The 13435-nt window shown below is 39.9% G+C and overlaps 1 protein-coding gene across 10 annotated transcripts in view; it reads right to left on the bottom strand.

Annotated features, from left to right (window-relative positions):
- ZDHHC3 (zinc finger DHHC-type palmitoyltransferase 3) overlaps positions 1–13435 on the bottom strand; it is a 36184-nt gene that overhangs the window by 6772 nt on the left and 15977 nt on the right. For 8 of the 10 annotated variants that reach the window (XR_003922849.1, XM_030010401.2, XM_030010393.1 and 5 more), the window contains 4 exons: positions 12356–12480; positions 9177–9273; positions 7222–7303; positions 5294–5424 (listed from right to left, as the gene is read on the bottom strand). Coding sequence is in view for 9 of the 10 variants with exons in the window: in XM_030010401.2 (XP_029866261.1) it covers positions 5294–5424; positions 7222–7303; positions 9177–9273; positions 12356–12480 (435 nt within the window). In the remaining variant the exon portion in view is untranslated. The other 2 variants (XM_030010402.2, XM_041122788.1) reach the window with 2 other exon arrangements.

The raw sequence follows: 13435 nt of genomic DNA on the forward strand, positions 1-13435 counted from the left end.
AATATCAATACTATATAATGCTGTTTGACAATCTGCAATTGTTTGAAACGACAAAAACTGAGTAATTACATATTTTTTCACAACGGTCAAAACGCCAGAACAACGTAACCAATCTTCCTCCAAAATGCATCATGAATAAGGGTAATTAAAATAAACCAAAACTGGAATGTGCACCAGTAGTATTTGTAATCAAAACGATTTTTAAAGCAACGAACTCTACAGAGAGATGAATTCATTTGTTAATTGCCTAGGTGACTAAAGCCTCTCCCCTCAATACACCTGATTTTGCGTCAAGACAGCTTTAGGGCCGGATTCTCTACCAATTCAAGTTACACCTGCACAAGTCTCACCAGCTGAACTGATCCTGCCCAAAGATCCAGCCCCCAACTACTAAGCTGGGAGCATTCTCTGAAAAACACCACTGCATACTAAAATCAGAGTTACATATTTATTTACAATAGCCTTCCACTATCGGCAGCATCAGCACAATAAGACCAAAACCTAAACTCTTCCCGAACTTTTCTTCAATTAAGGAAGCGTGTATGCAAAGGCCACGTTTCCTTCACAGAATCTGCCCACCAAGGCACACGTGCAGCCTGCGGCTCACTCTGTGCAGTCCTGCAGCAGAGATCACAACGTACTCCTGACGATCTAACCCTGAGCAAGCAGGATTGCAGAAACAGCCCACTTCCACACCGGAGCAGTTACTAACAGCCTCTTCCAAGTGGTGAAATAAAATACCACTATTTTAAAATATATAAATATATTTTAAATATATTTATAAATATATTTAAATAAAATATAAATAAAGCCACTGAGAAATAAAGCCACTGAGAAAGAGATCAGTATATTACTGATTAACTCATTTTTAAACTTAAAAGTTGAACGCTCAGTTAATTAACCTTTATATGCTTCTGCCTGCTTGTGTACAGAAATGAAAGTTCAGAAAACCATTACAGATTTTTTTCCCCAACATTTGAAGTGAAGAAAGAAAATAAGAACAGAAAACAAGTTTTTGGAAAAGTTTTATTGCATTTGTTTTCCATATGGAAGCATTGACAGATTGAAAAGATGCAGCATTCACATTACTTCCAAAATGAGACATCCATTAAATTTCTCCTTCCCTGATTTCCCCTCCCTTCCCCATGGCTTTGAAGCAGTCTAAACAGGTCATTTTCCAAAAAAATACCATTTTCTTTTAAACAAAGGAAAGAAAAGATTCCTTGGAAGTCATGGACACAGCTGATTTGTGTTATTCCTTTGTTTGCAATTCATTTGATGAGCCCATGGGAATCATGATCCAAAAATAGAATAAAATTCCTTCCTGAACACAAGATGTCGGTTGTAGTTATGAATGGTTTAGCGCTACCTGTTTTTGGAATGCCTTCTGTCCCTCCCACTTTCATCACCACACAGTTCATAACGGTATGCATGCTCCTTACCATAAATATTTCCCAATTTAGAACACTTACACATACACATGTGTGTGTTTACACACATACACATGTATGCATAAATATGAGAAAAGATTTACAAAGCTCTAAACCAGAGCAATGCTAAGAATACAGAATCAATCACCCTGGTACACCTACACATCCTGTCAATATTAGTCTTTATAGTAATCTGGGTATTCACGTCAGTTTTTCACGTTAACACTGTTCAGCAGGCATTGCTCTAACAAGTCATTTACCAAGACAAACACACACAAACAAGATGATTCTGCTATTCTAAACACTTGAAAATTAGATTTCTTTCTTTCCTGCAAGTGTAAGGCATTTAATAACCCAAAGAGTCTTCTAAATCTGCCACAGTTATCCTAAGAGGGCAACAATTTCCTGCACACAAGGGAGGGAACAGACAAAATAATGCCAGAAAGATGGAATCAGTTCTGTGGCTGGAAGGAAAACGGAGGGTGGGGTGGGAATCAGTGCTGGCAATGGTTTTTAAGTACTTTTAACTGTATGCGATCACCAGGTCAACTGGCTCTCTTGCTGTGTTGCGTTCTTGTCTTGCACCTTTTGGTAAGTGAAGTGTCTGCTTCCCCGTTCAAGTTCACTTATGAAAGAGCAATGTGCTCCTTCAGGAAGTCCAAAGGTGTCTGTGTAGGGCTGTTGGCACTCATATGTCTTCGACAGAGCTCATCACAGTCAGGAGACAGCATGAGAATCTACTCGGAAGAGGTGGGTCACAACAGAGAGGATCCCCTTCACATTAGTTATGCCATACAGAAAGCAGAGAGAAACAAAGGCCAGTAAAGTTAACAAGATAAAAAAAAAAAAAAAAAAACAAACAAGAAAGGGGGGGGGGGGGGGGGGGGGAGCAGCAGCAGTTTCAGCCAGAGATATAGAATTATCTAAAATTGTGGAATACAGGGCTTTTTTTTCTCTGCAATTATCAGCCATTTAGTAGACATTAAAAAGTCTGTTTTGCTTTTTGTTTTAAACATTCATGGAAAATTTATAACAGTAGTGCTGTAATATGTTTCTATTTTAGTGGAAATGCTGGTCAAGAATTCCTCAGACCACATACTGGTACGGGTCTGCTTTTCCTTGGTCTGGTGTTGCGAATGGGCTAAGCCATGCTATAGAGAACGGATGGCCAAATACTGCTTTCATGTTCATCCATTTTGTTTTTTTAGCCCATCTTCTCTCTTCCTTTTTCAACTGTTCTATTCCCTGAAAACAGAAATATCACATTTTCAGTCAAACACTCAGATTTTGTAGTTCTGGATTTGGGGAAAGGTCTACTCTCAGTTACCCCTTATCCAAAGGATGGAGTAAGAAAATAAAAATGCATCCATACTGCCTTTCCTTTTCTTCTCATTGTTTTATACTAAAAAAATACAAAGCATAGAAAGTATTCCTTTGAAATAAAATTACTTTCACTTTGTTCAGGCCTAGATATTTCACAAACCTTTTAAGACCTGTCATCCAATAGCCTCTGATGTCAGTTAAAAAAACCCCACCACCTAAAACCAAACAAAAGTATGTGCTTTAAAGGCTGAAAGCATTATGTGCTAACCAGATGGAAAAGTTTTAGAGGAAACCATTATAAGCTTGCAGACAAAAAAGAAAAAAAAAAACCACAAACCCAAAGATAATCTTTATAATGCTCCCAGATTCACCAAGCAAGTTCAGGAAGTGCCCATGGCTCAGTGTTGCTGAGTCTACCTGGTGCTTCTTCATGTTTCATTAGAATCACTGCTAAAACATGCACGGGCTGACAGCAGGGAGAAAGGGTTAAATAAGATATTGATTTGAGAGAAATCATTGGCATTGTTTAGTAAAGGTTAGAGGGAGAACAAAAATAAGCCATCAAGCAATCAGCTGAAACATTCACTAGTCAATCATTAAAAAAAAAAAAAATAAAAATTATCTGTATTCTGTCTAAAACCCACAAAGTTAATTTGGTCTTTCCGGAAAGCTACGCCTGGCTGCCACAGAAGCAAAATGAGTAAGTGCAGTCACTGGAGAGCATTACTCTTCCACGGGTAGCAGCAGCAGGCAGATCACTTTGTTCTTTAACTTCAGATCTTTTGCAAGGTAAACTTCTCCTGACCTACATGTCTCTCCCATGCTATGGATTAATGCACTGTAATACATTTGTGTGTCTCAAATTACTGATTCTAGGAGCTCTGCAGAACACAACATGGGTCAACTGCAAGAGTTGTGCTGATCCCTGGTAAATGTCACCTTGAGAGACAACAGCAAAATACTAGGGTTCTGGGTCCCTTCAGGCAGAAAGGAACCATCCCGGTGGGACAGCGGACACAAGATGGGGAATGAAGTCTCCCAGTGATTGGAAGAGGAAGGCAAGAAAGGGCAAGACACAGCCCTGCCTCTAAAATGTGTGGTCTCTTGCAGTGTTTCACTTCACCAGGAAGAATTTCACCTAGAAATAAATACTCCTCTGCTCAAAACAGATTGCGTGCCAGACACAGCTACTTCAATGCTAGCAAATCAACAATGAGACATTCCACAGAGCAAAATCCTTACCGGTACATATTAAAAAAGAAAACAACAATGAAAGCCCACAACCCAACAGGGGGAAACCATATTTCATTTTTTATTTTAGAATGTGGCATTGTTCCCCTAACATCTATGAGTTCCCAGAATTTGAGGGGAAGGAAAAATCAGGGGACTTATTTGGGTGCCCAGCTGTAGGAAGCAGCTTCTAGAAACACTTGACAGGTTTCAAAGATTGAGAAATTCAGATGATTCACAGGCAGCATTGTTAATTTACGCACTTATTGATAAACTCAAGCTCGGCAGGATCTTGTTGTTCTGTATGACACTGTACTTCTTCCTGGGGCTCTCCCCAGCAGAAAGAACAGCTGAAGTCTTCCACTGAACACAGAAGAACCTTCTGAAACCACAGAAGAATCTCTTGCAGAAGCCAAGCATTAAAAAAAGACTCGGCAGCAATGGGCTCTTACAGTCTACAATGCCACCCATAGGTCTCCAACAGCAGCAAAAATACCTATTCTTGCTTCGACTGGCCATGGGCAAACAAGTGAAGGGGAAAGAAAGCTCGGGGAGGGAGGGGAGGAAATAAGAGTTGTCACTCTTTTAAGACTATCACTTCTCTTCAACCACTCCAGTTAATTCAGATATCTGACCGTGCTTGGTGAAGGCCTGCAATATTCACAAGGGTGGGAAGATCCTCAGGAGTCACCAGCTCCATTTTTACAGAAGTGGGCAAATGCAGGGATATACGATGGACCACATCACTACTACGTAACCTCTACTGCACCCAGCAGGTTTCCATAAGCCTACTCCACTCCCTTTTCTTTCTCCCTCTGGCAAGAGTTTTTGAACTGTTTAACAAGCAGCTAAAACTGGAAATCTTCTAGACTAAAAGAAATGCGTGTCTGTGTATATCTATATCTATCCATCCCCCACCTACTCATCCTGGCTTTCCAGCACATAAAGCTGTAAATAGTGACATCAGGGGACACACAGCTGAATTTCAGACAATACCAATGTAAAAGCACTTCACAAAGAAAAAAGGTTCTTGAATCCGCAGGGACAAATACTCTCTACAGAGTAATCCATTAGCAATGCCTACCTTATCAGAGGTACTGCCAACACAGCATCCCAGCCAATACATAGGTGTACACTACTTCTCACAGTAACCTTCAGAGAGCACAATCCAGCACTGTGCGAGCTCAGTTTATTACATTGGATCTTTCCTCAAAGGGTACACATCCACGAAGTCCCCGTGCAATGAGGTAAAACCCTTCTACAAACGGTGAGAGACAGGGGATAAAGGAGAGAGTGTGCAACACACCCACCGTTTCATCAGTGCAGATGGAGTGTACTTGGGTCCCAAACATAACTGAGGTGAAGATGAGAAATAGGAGAGCCTCAAAACACAAGAGGATGAGAAGAATCACTGTAGTTGGCGGAGAGAAGGAACTGCATTCTGTGAAGACAAAACAACAGAGTTGGAAGGGGAGAGATCAGGTAGTGCAGCAGCTGCAAAACACCTGCTAAGCCAGGAATTTTCCATACTCAAACTATCAAAATAAATTATATGATCACATTCTCAAAAATGTGCACAGGGAAGCTCTGACATTCTTGAGAATATTCAACAATGAAATGATCACTCCTGCAAGTTTAAAAAAAAGCAAAACCAAAAAAAGCCTGCAACGCTTCCAGAATGCAACATTCTTTTCCACTTAGGTGTTTCCCCAGCACACTGGCTAGACTCTACTCTGCTCCATTTCACCTGTAGCTTCTCCCTTAAACCTTAATCTTAACAGATTTTCCACAGTGATAAAGTCCATTAGAAATCTCAAGCTGGTGGTCAGGACACAAGGATAATTATTTCTGTAGCACCAACATAAAAACAGAGTATGCTTCCTTTCATAACTGCTTTAAGTCATAACCTAAAGAAGGACATATTAAGCCAAATTCTGACTTTTCCTCGTACTCTATAGTACAAACTCAAGCAAGAGCTGAAAAAAAATCTGAGGAGGTAACTATAAAAGAGGAGCAGAAGAAAGGAAGAGGAAGAAAAATGTTATAGGGCAAAAATCATAGTGCTGAGTATTGTAAATGTCAGAACACCTCCAGATTTTTCTGAAGTTCAAGAAACCAGTATCACCAAAACCCCCTATTTTTCTCATGAGATGTTAAGCTTTAACAGATATACCATAATCAGGGGCTAACACAATCAGCACAAATCCAAGCTAGGTGGAACAGATCCATCTCTCTTAACAGCTCTGTTCTGCCCCCTAAACCTGGAACAGGCAGGAAAAGTGCTTCCCCCCCAGATACAGGCTCTGACAAAGGGGGCAAAGGAAACTCTGTCTTTTGAAGTACCCTTCCCCTATAGCCCTGGCCACTGTAGTCAAATCCAGATGTTCCCAGTGACAGCTGGCAGCTGTTTTACAAAGCTTTGAACAGCAGAACAATCTTGTCAAATTCAGTTCATATGTGTAAAGGTACCCTTCCTCTGGAGTATTATAAACTAAAACCAGCCATTATATTGAATGACACAATTGAAACTCCAAGAAAAATGAAGCTAATGTTCTTCCAAAAAAAATCCACAAGCAGCATATACATCTGCACACGCATTCTTTGACAGCTTGCTGTTTGACTCAGTGTTACCTAGAAGATTTCCTACATCCATTTGTTTTTAAAAACGCATCTCAACTGGCTTTGTGAAAATTTATTCACTGGCGGCTCTGGAGTGAGGGCTGGGGTTTTTTTTGTTTGTTTGTTTGGGTTTGGGTTGGGGTTTTCTGTGGAAAGGAATTGTTTGTTCTTGTGAGGATGGATTTTTGGATCTGAGTTAGCATGTCTTCTTGGCAGTCTTGCAAGAATGATTCACACTACCCTTTTAAAAAAAGCATACACATTCTTCTTATCTTGTGTTGGCATTCAGGAGATTAGTGCTGCGTTCATGTCAACAGTAGATTATTGCACACATACGATCTAGGTGTCTTCACATCTCAGCTTCTCCCTAGGCAGTATCAGGCTTAAGTTGAAACAGGACTTTTCAGGACAGAGATCCCAGCAGGTCAGAAGGAATTATGAAGTTCCAGGATTGACCATTAAAAAAAAAATAATCAGACAGCAGAGGTAGCAGAGCAGAGCCCTGATGGCAGTCTTCTGAAACCAGCATAAAAGGGGTTGCCTTACAAGCAAACTGCATTATAAGGTCTTATTCATAGGCTAATCTGGTATTTTAATGAGGCATTTTGTTAGTACTCACTTGTCCAGTCTTCTTCAAAGCAATACAAGAAGTGAAATCCCACCATGATTAGAGCATGCAGGGAAATCAGTGCTATATACATCTGAAAAATAAAGGATGTAATATAGGTATCAGGTAAGTTTAAAGACCAAAATGCTAAATCTTCTAAACACTAAATAAATCAAAGTGTTAAGACTTCAAAAAAAAACCCAAACCACAAACCACCCCAAAAACCACCAAGCCTTCCCATCGCCCCTAAAAAAGCACCCTGACGCTCGCAAATGCCAAGACTACACAGACTCATTCTGGCCTTACTAACAGCTCTGAGCGAACACAAGGGAGACTGCTTAATTCAAAGCCAGCTGAACACAAAACCCAGCCTCCTGTGCCCCAGTGCGGCCTTCTGCACAGCTTACTGTCCTTATCACCACTGAGTACAGCGCAACTTTCGGAGAACAGCAACACTCTGACATTGAGGTACCATGTTGTCAAAGCTTACATCCTTGGTCTTGAGAGCACTAGATTCCCAGAGAAACAACAGCTAATGCACAGCTAACCACAAAATGCACTGTATCTATTTTTCAGCACAAGTTTCAGAAAAAAATTTTTTTTTTTTTTTTTCTTTCAGTAAGTATTTTTCCCCAAGGCAGATACTGGCACGGAAAGTTTCTCTCAAGCTTTAATACTTTGTACTTAATACTTTTTGTTTTAAATTAGGTCTTAGCTTTGTAACAGAAAGCTTTACACTATACACAATGCTACATACACTACAATTTACTGAGACATGGCTAAAAAGATGACTCTCCTGAACCTACAGGCTCTGACAAAGATCGGCAGATATTAGAAGGGAGAGAGATTTTGTTACAAGAAACCCCTGTGGAAGCCGTAAAAGGTGACAGGAGAGTATTTTGGTTTTCCTTGCAAGTTGAGCATGCTGCCATTCTTTCACCTCCTCAGGTCTCAAAAAGAATAACCAAGAACAAAACCAGCAACCCTTATCCTGTTTCTCTCAACTACATTAAGTGTTTAATACAGTCTGCTTGAAAGTAGATGTCAGTTTTAAAAGAAATCCTTTTGATAGAATTAAAACACCTAGCTCACTCCTCAGGGTGAAAAAACCCTTGCTCAAGGGAAAGAAATAGGATTTGTTTTGTTCTGTAATCCACATCCTAACAAGCCACACCATAGAACAGTAAGCCTTTCCATTTAACTGAAAACCTCCCCCTTGTTACTTGGTAATCTGAGAACATTCTTCCTTGAACCTAGAGATGTCTCAAAAAGATTTATTAATAAAACAGAGCATCACTGAAACTCAGCCATATAATGTTCACGCTACTCCCACAGGATATTTGCAGTTCGCTTTGATGAAACAGATTTCAATCCTTTCAGAAATATGTAGTATTCAAGTTTGCACTTCTGTTTTCTTACTCGTGATGCCACAGATGTAGTACAAAAAGTCAAACACCTCCTTGGTTTTCAAGTATGCAGATAAACCACTTGCAAGTAAAAGGTGGATAATTCTTGCCAAAGGGGATGCAGGCTTCCCACTCCTCACTTAAGATGTGGCAACAGCTCTTATTATATGATTCCACACAGGTACTCATACAACTACAACATTTAGGAACCCTACATACGGCCTGGGACCCTACCAGCCACAGTACGGTGTAAAAGGATGGCCCACGCCTCAAAGAGCTCAACACCACGACAAACTACTCACATTCCGAAATAGGGGCCCAACAACTGTCAACACAAACCTCACAAAACCCTGGCAAATACTTCCTATGATGCATTTTTCCTGTTGTCATGTTGTGTTTGTTTCCTAATCAGCGAAAAAAAAGTCTGCAACAGTTCCCCATAAAGTTCTTCTGAAACAGGAAAGAAGAGAAAGCCAGCCTTCGGAGCTGTTTCACAGACTACACACAGCATTTCAGTGCTGCCCATTGGACAACCTCAAACACCACTTGCAAAATACTTACTGTAAACAGTACAAAGTACTTCTGGTTATTCTCTCCTACACAGTTATTGACCCACGGGCAGTGATGGTCCATTTTCCGAATACACCTCTTGCAAACACTGAAAGAATACAGGTCTTTATTTATAGCACATTTCATTCCTTAGCATAATATTCACATCAGCGGTTCTGCCAAAATACGGTTTGAACAATACATTCAGGCAGATAGAAAAAAAAAAATAAATCTGTGATTTAGTTTAGTTTTAACCTATTTGGTCCGTGAAAATGTCCACAAATTAAAACCAAACAAAAACCAGAAAGATATGAAAAGCAGAAATGAATATTTTTCAGAGTTGCTAATAACAGCCTAATGTTTATTTACCAACATCAGCTGGTAGCAGGAACTTGCAAAAAAGAAAATTAAATAAAGCATTAGAAAAGATTCTTGACATCAAGGTAAGCCACAAACTAGCATAAAACAGCTGTGGCAGTCAGTCAGGAAGACAGTACCACAATATACATTCAAGGTAAAATTAGATCTTAAAACACTTCACAAAACCAGACTAATAAAATCAAAATTCAAATTCTTGGCAGCACGCACATTGTGGCTAGAAGTCAAATAATTAAAAGATTATTACTTTGTCTGAACATCATTCTCTTGCTTAGTCAGTAACTGCTTCAACTCACATAATAAAGGAAGTCTTTTTCTCTGCCGCTTCCTCATATGATAGGAGACGAAAGGCAGTCTCCTGATACCACATTGCACAAACAAGCACAGAAATCAAATATGAAAAAACACAAAACCCCCAAACAAACAAACAATAGACCCAGAAAGGAAACAGCCATTCCAGAACAATTCTGGCAGCACTGAAACAGAAAGAATCGAGGGCTCTGCTAATTTTATTTTTCTTCTTGTAACAAAAAATATTTTGACCTCAATATAAACAATAAACTTCAACACCCAAATGCTTAAGGGAAACTCAAACAAAACCATAAACACGTTCTTATGAGCACGTATGAATAAATAATAGAAAACCTCTCTGTCAGAACAGCCTTGCACTCACTCTACATGGCGGGGGGGGGGGGGGGGGGGGGGAATCCCCAAGGATACATGCCATGCCTGAAAAACAAGTGAGTTGCTATAGCCCTGATCCTAAATGAAAGGTTGGTCAGGCAGTCCCCCAGCCTCCTGGCATGGGGCCAGACCAGGAGCTGCTTTTCCTCAGGCAGGCACAGGTACCCTGTTACTTGCCAGCCCCAGGTACAGTGGAAAACAGGAAAAGCCTTGTTTCGCTAGGATAAACAGCCTGAAATGATTTTTGAGCTACATGGGGACTAAAATCAGCTGGCACAGCACAAACAATTTATCTGACAGATAGCATCATACTTCATACGACAAGTATAAATTACTGGTTTAAAAAAAAGGGGGGGGGAGGCAGGGCAGGTGGTGTAAAGCAGGAGGATGTCTGTCTCCCTGTGGTCTAATTTACTGCATGCAGATATGCACACGCTTCCCTTGGGCTCTGAAACAGGTAAGTACCCAAGCAACCCCTTCAACTGCTCCTAGATCCTAGTTCCCCAGAGGGACAACGTGAAGCAGCCAAGCCAAAGACGACCTCTGTGAAGGAGATTGCTAAGGCTGAGAGGAGAGATTTTATTCCATGCATATGGACCAAAAGCAGCTGGATGACAGGCAGAACACAAAACTAGCTGGTAGAAAAGGAAACACAGAAACTAAGACTGAAAACTATAGGCAGCAGGGATTGCCCATACTCAGACACTCTCCCCCTGCTCAACCACGCAGCTTCCAAACGCTGGCAGGAGTAGTTTGCTGGGCATGGGGGACTCACAAAATAGCCTATGAATCAAAAAGCACCCTGGTCCCTCAGGCATACAGCTAGGAGTATCTCCTGCTGATGCATATGCACAACCTTGATGTGTTGAAGTCCAATAAATTCCCCTACCCCACAAAAAAAGGTTTGACTGAAGATTCTCAGCAGCATCAGTACTCAGTGGATCAGTTTTCCAAATCTTAATGTCTAAAAAGTTATCTTAAAGCATAGAAAAAATGGAGACGACGTTTTGTGTTTAGCCAGAGTCTCTCTCATTCACCTACACTGCCAGTCATCAGTCAGACAGCATTTTAGATGTGAAGTTTCATTCATAATTGAAGAAGTGTCAGAGGGGATTCTACAGTAGCATTAATAAATGATAGGCATGATCACATTGCTCCTGCTGAAAACCAACTCCTGATTTTGATTAAAATAAAAAAAACAACGAAAAAAGAAAAACATTTGCAAACTAAAGCTCTGAAAATAAATATGAAAAATGCAAACAGCAGAACAAGTTTGTTCAGCTCAGTACCACATATTGCCCTCCCCACAAGACCCCTGCATGATCAGCAGTAACCTGGATACGAACTCTCTCAGGATGTATTGGTTTTTGACTAGGTAAGGAGGGGGCACCATGCAAACTCATTAACTACTTGTCTGGAAAGCAGGTTCACTTGCTTTAAAAGCAGAAGAGAATTTTAGGAAGTGGTTATTTTTTTTTGCTCGCTGCCTTTAGTACTAAAAAGCTCACTACCAGTTACTCTCTTCAGGGAAGTTTATACCACCGGAAAAAGAAAGAACATGACAGATCAGTAGCCATACTGATCTATCACAAAGCACAAAACAAAGTCACAGTACTCAATGAAAATGTGGAAGTCAGAACTCTTAAAAAATATTTACAGTTACCTGAACTTTAGTTTTAACTTAAATATAACTTCTAAATAGAATCTACAGTTAGACAAATGGGTTTGTGAATAAAAACAAAAATAGAAAGGACACTGACCTTTTGAGAGACATTACATTTTATGGATTTCTATGCATTCTGGTATATAATGTCTCTTTTTAAGTCACATTTACATGAAGATTTATGCAATGTCAATTACAGGTCTGGAGTCAAGGCAGCATTCATTTAAGTGTTTCTCACTTCGCAAGAAGCAGCCCCAGCCTGCTATAGATGAAAACTTCTCTCAGAAAAGGCCCGAGATTTTTTCAGAGAAGCTTGAATGTGCCTGGCACTATTGACAACAGAATTCAGATGTCAATCTCTGAACTTAACCACTCCAGTCTGAGACTCCAATAACAATTTAGATCAAAGCACACTGGGTAATTCTTGAGGTCCTGACAAAAGAGCAATCCTCAGGAAAGACTTTACCTGCAGTGATGTGCTCTGTCAGGTTTGATGCTACAACACTTTGGGCACTTGTAAACCACCTGTCCTGGCTTTAGCTGTAAACTCTCAATGAATTCCTTTGTGGCATTACCTTTGGGTACAGCACCCTGCAGAAAAAAAAAACAAACCAGAAGATTAACCTGTGGACATTACAAGTGCTAAGAACAATAGGATGACATAAAACAATGGGAGGGGAAGGAAGAGAAAGAAATAAAAACTTCCCTAAGATCAACAGAGTTTCGGGAAGAGCAAGAAGGTTCAAAAAAGAAATTAAAATGAGGTCCTAGTATATGGAACCACATACTTAAACATTATTTTGGGGGTTTGTTTTTTTTAAACATCAGCAAATCCTCACTTAAGCAATCAGTCTTTTGTAATCCTATAGTAACCTTACAATATTTAAGAATCCTCATCCCTCTCTTCACATCTATCAACAAATTTATCATGCCAGTGTTTCGTATCACAAACTAGAAACCGCAGATGTTTTATTCCAGTAGAAGCAGCTACTTATGAAGTATGTACACTAAGTTGCTGGTAAACGCCTCATGTATTTATAGCTATGCTTCCATTGTGTATTTGTTATTTGTATTAGGGTTTAACATTCAAACAGTGAACACTAAGAAACCTTCCACCTGAATAAGACTAGGCAAAACTTTCTTAGTTGTGCAATTGCCACTTTAAAATTCATGTCTTTAAACAGGTAACGTATTGCTGCTGCAGGAGTCTGAGTTCAAGAGTTTCTAGCCCTTCTAGGGCTCAAAAAAAACCCCAAAACCAAAGGTCATGAAATATACTGTATTAAATTGGTGCTGGTACATTGGCACAAATGCACCTCTGTGGATCTAAGGCTTTTATACTGAAATAAAAGCAGGGCTGTAACATTTTAACAGATTTCTGATGGAACAGTCTTTTTAATACATCTATACAACCTCCCAACAGCAATAAACAGGAATAATACACATCAATGAGAGAACTGCACATTAAATCATTACTATAAGGCTTTCTTGAGCAGTCTTTGGGTTATTCCACAAAAACCTCCCAACAGGCCTGATCAATTTAAAA

This window comes from Aquila chrysaetos, chromosome 3 (genome assembly GCF_900496995.4).
Source record: "Aquila chrysaetos chrysaetos chromosome 3, bAquChr1.4, whole genome shotgun sequence".
NCBI classification, from domain to species: Eukaryota; Metazoa; Chordata; class Aves; order Accipitriformes; family Accipitridae; genus Aquila; species Aquila chrysaetos.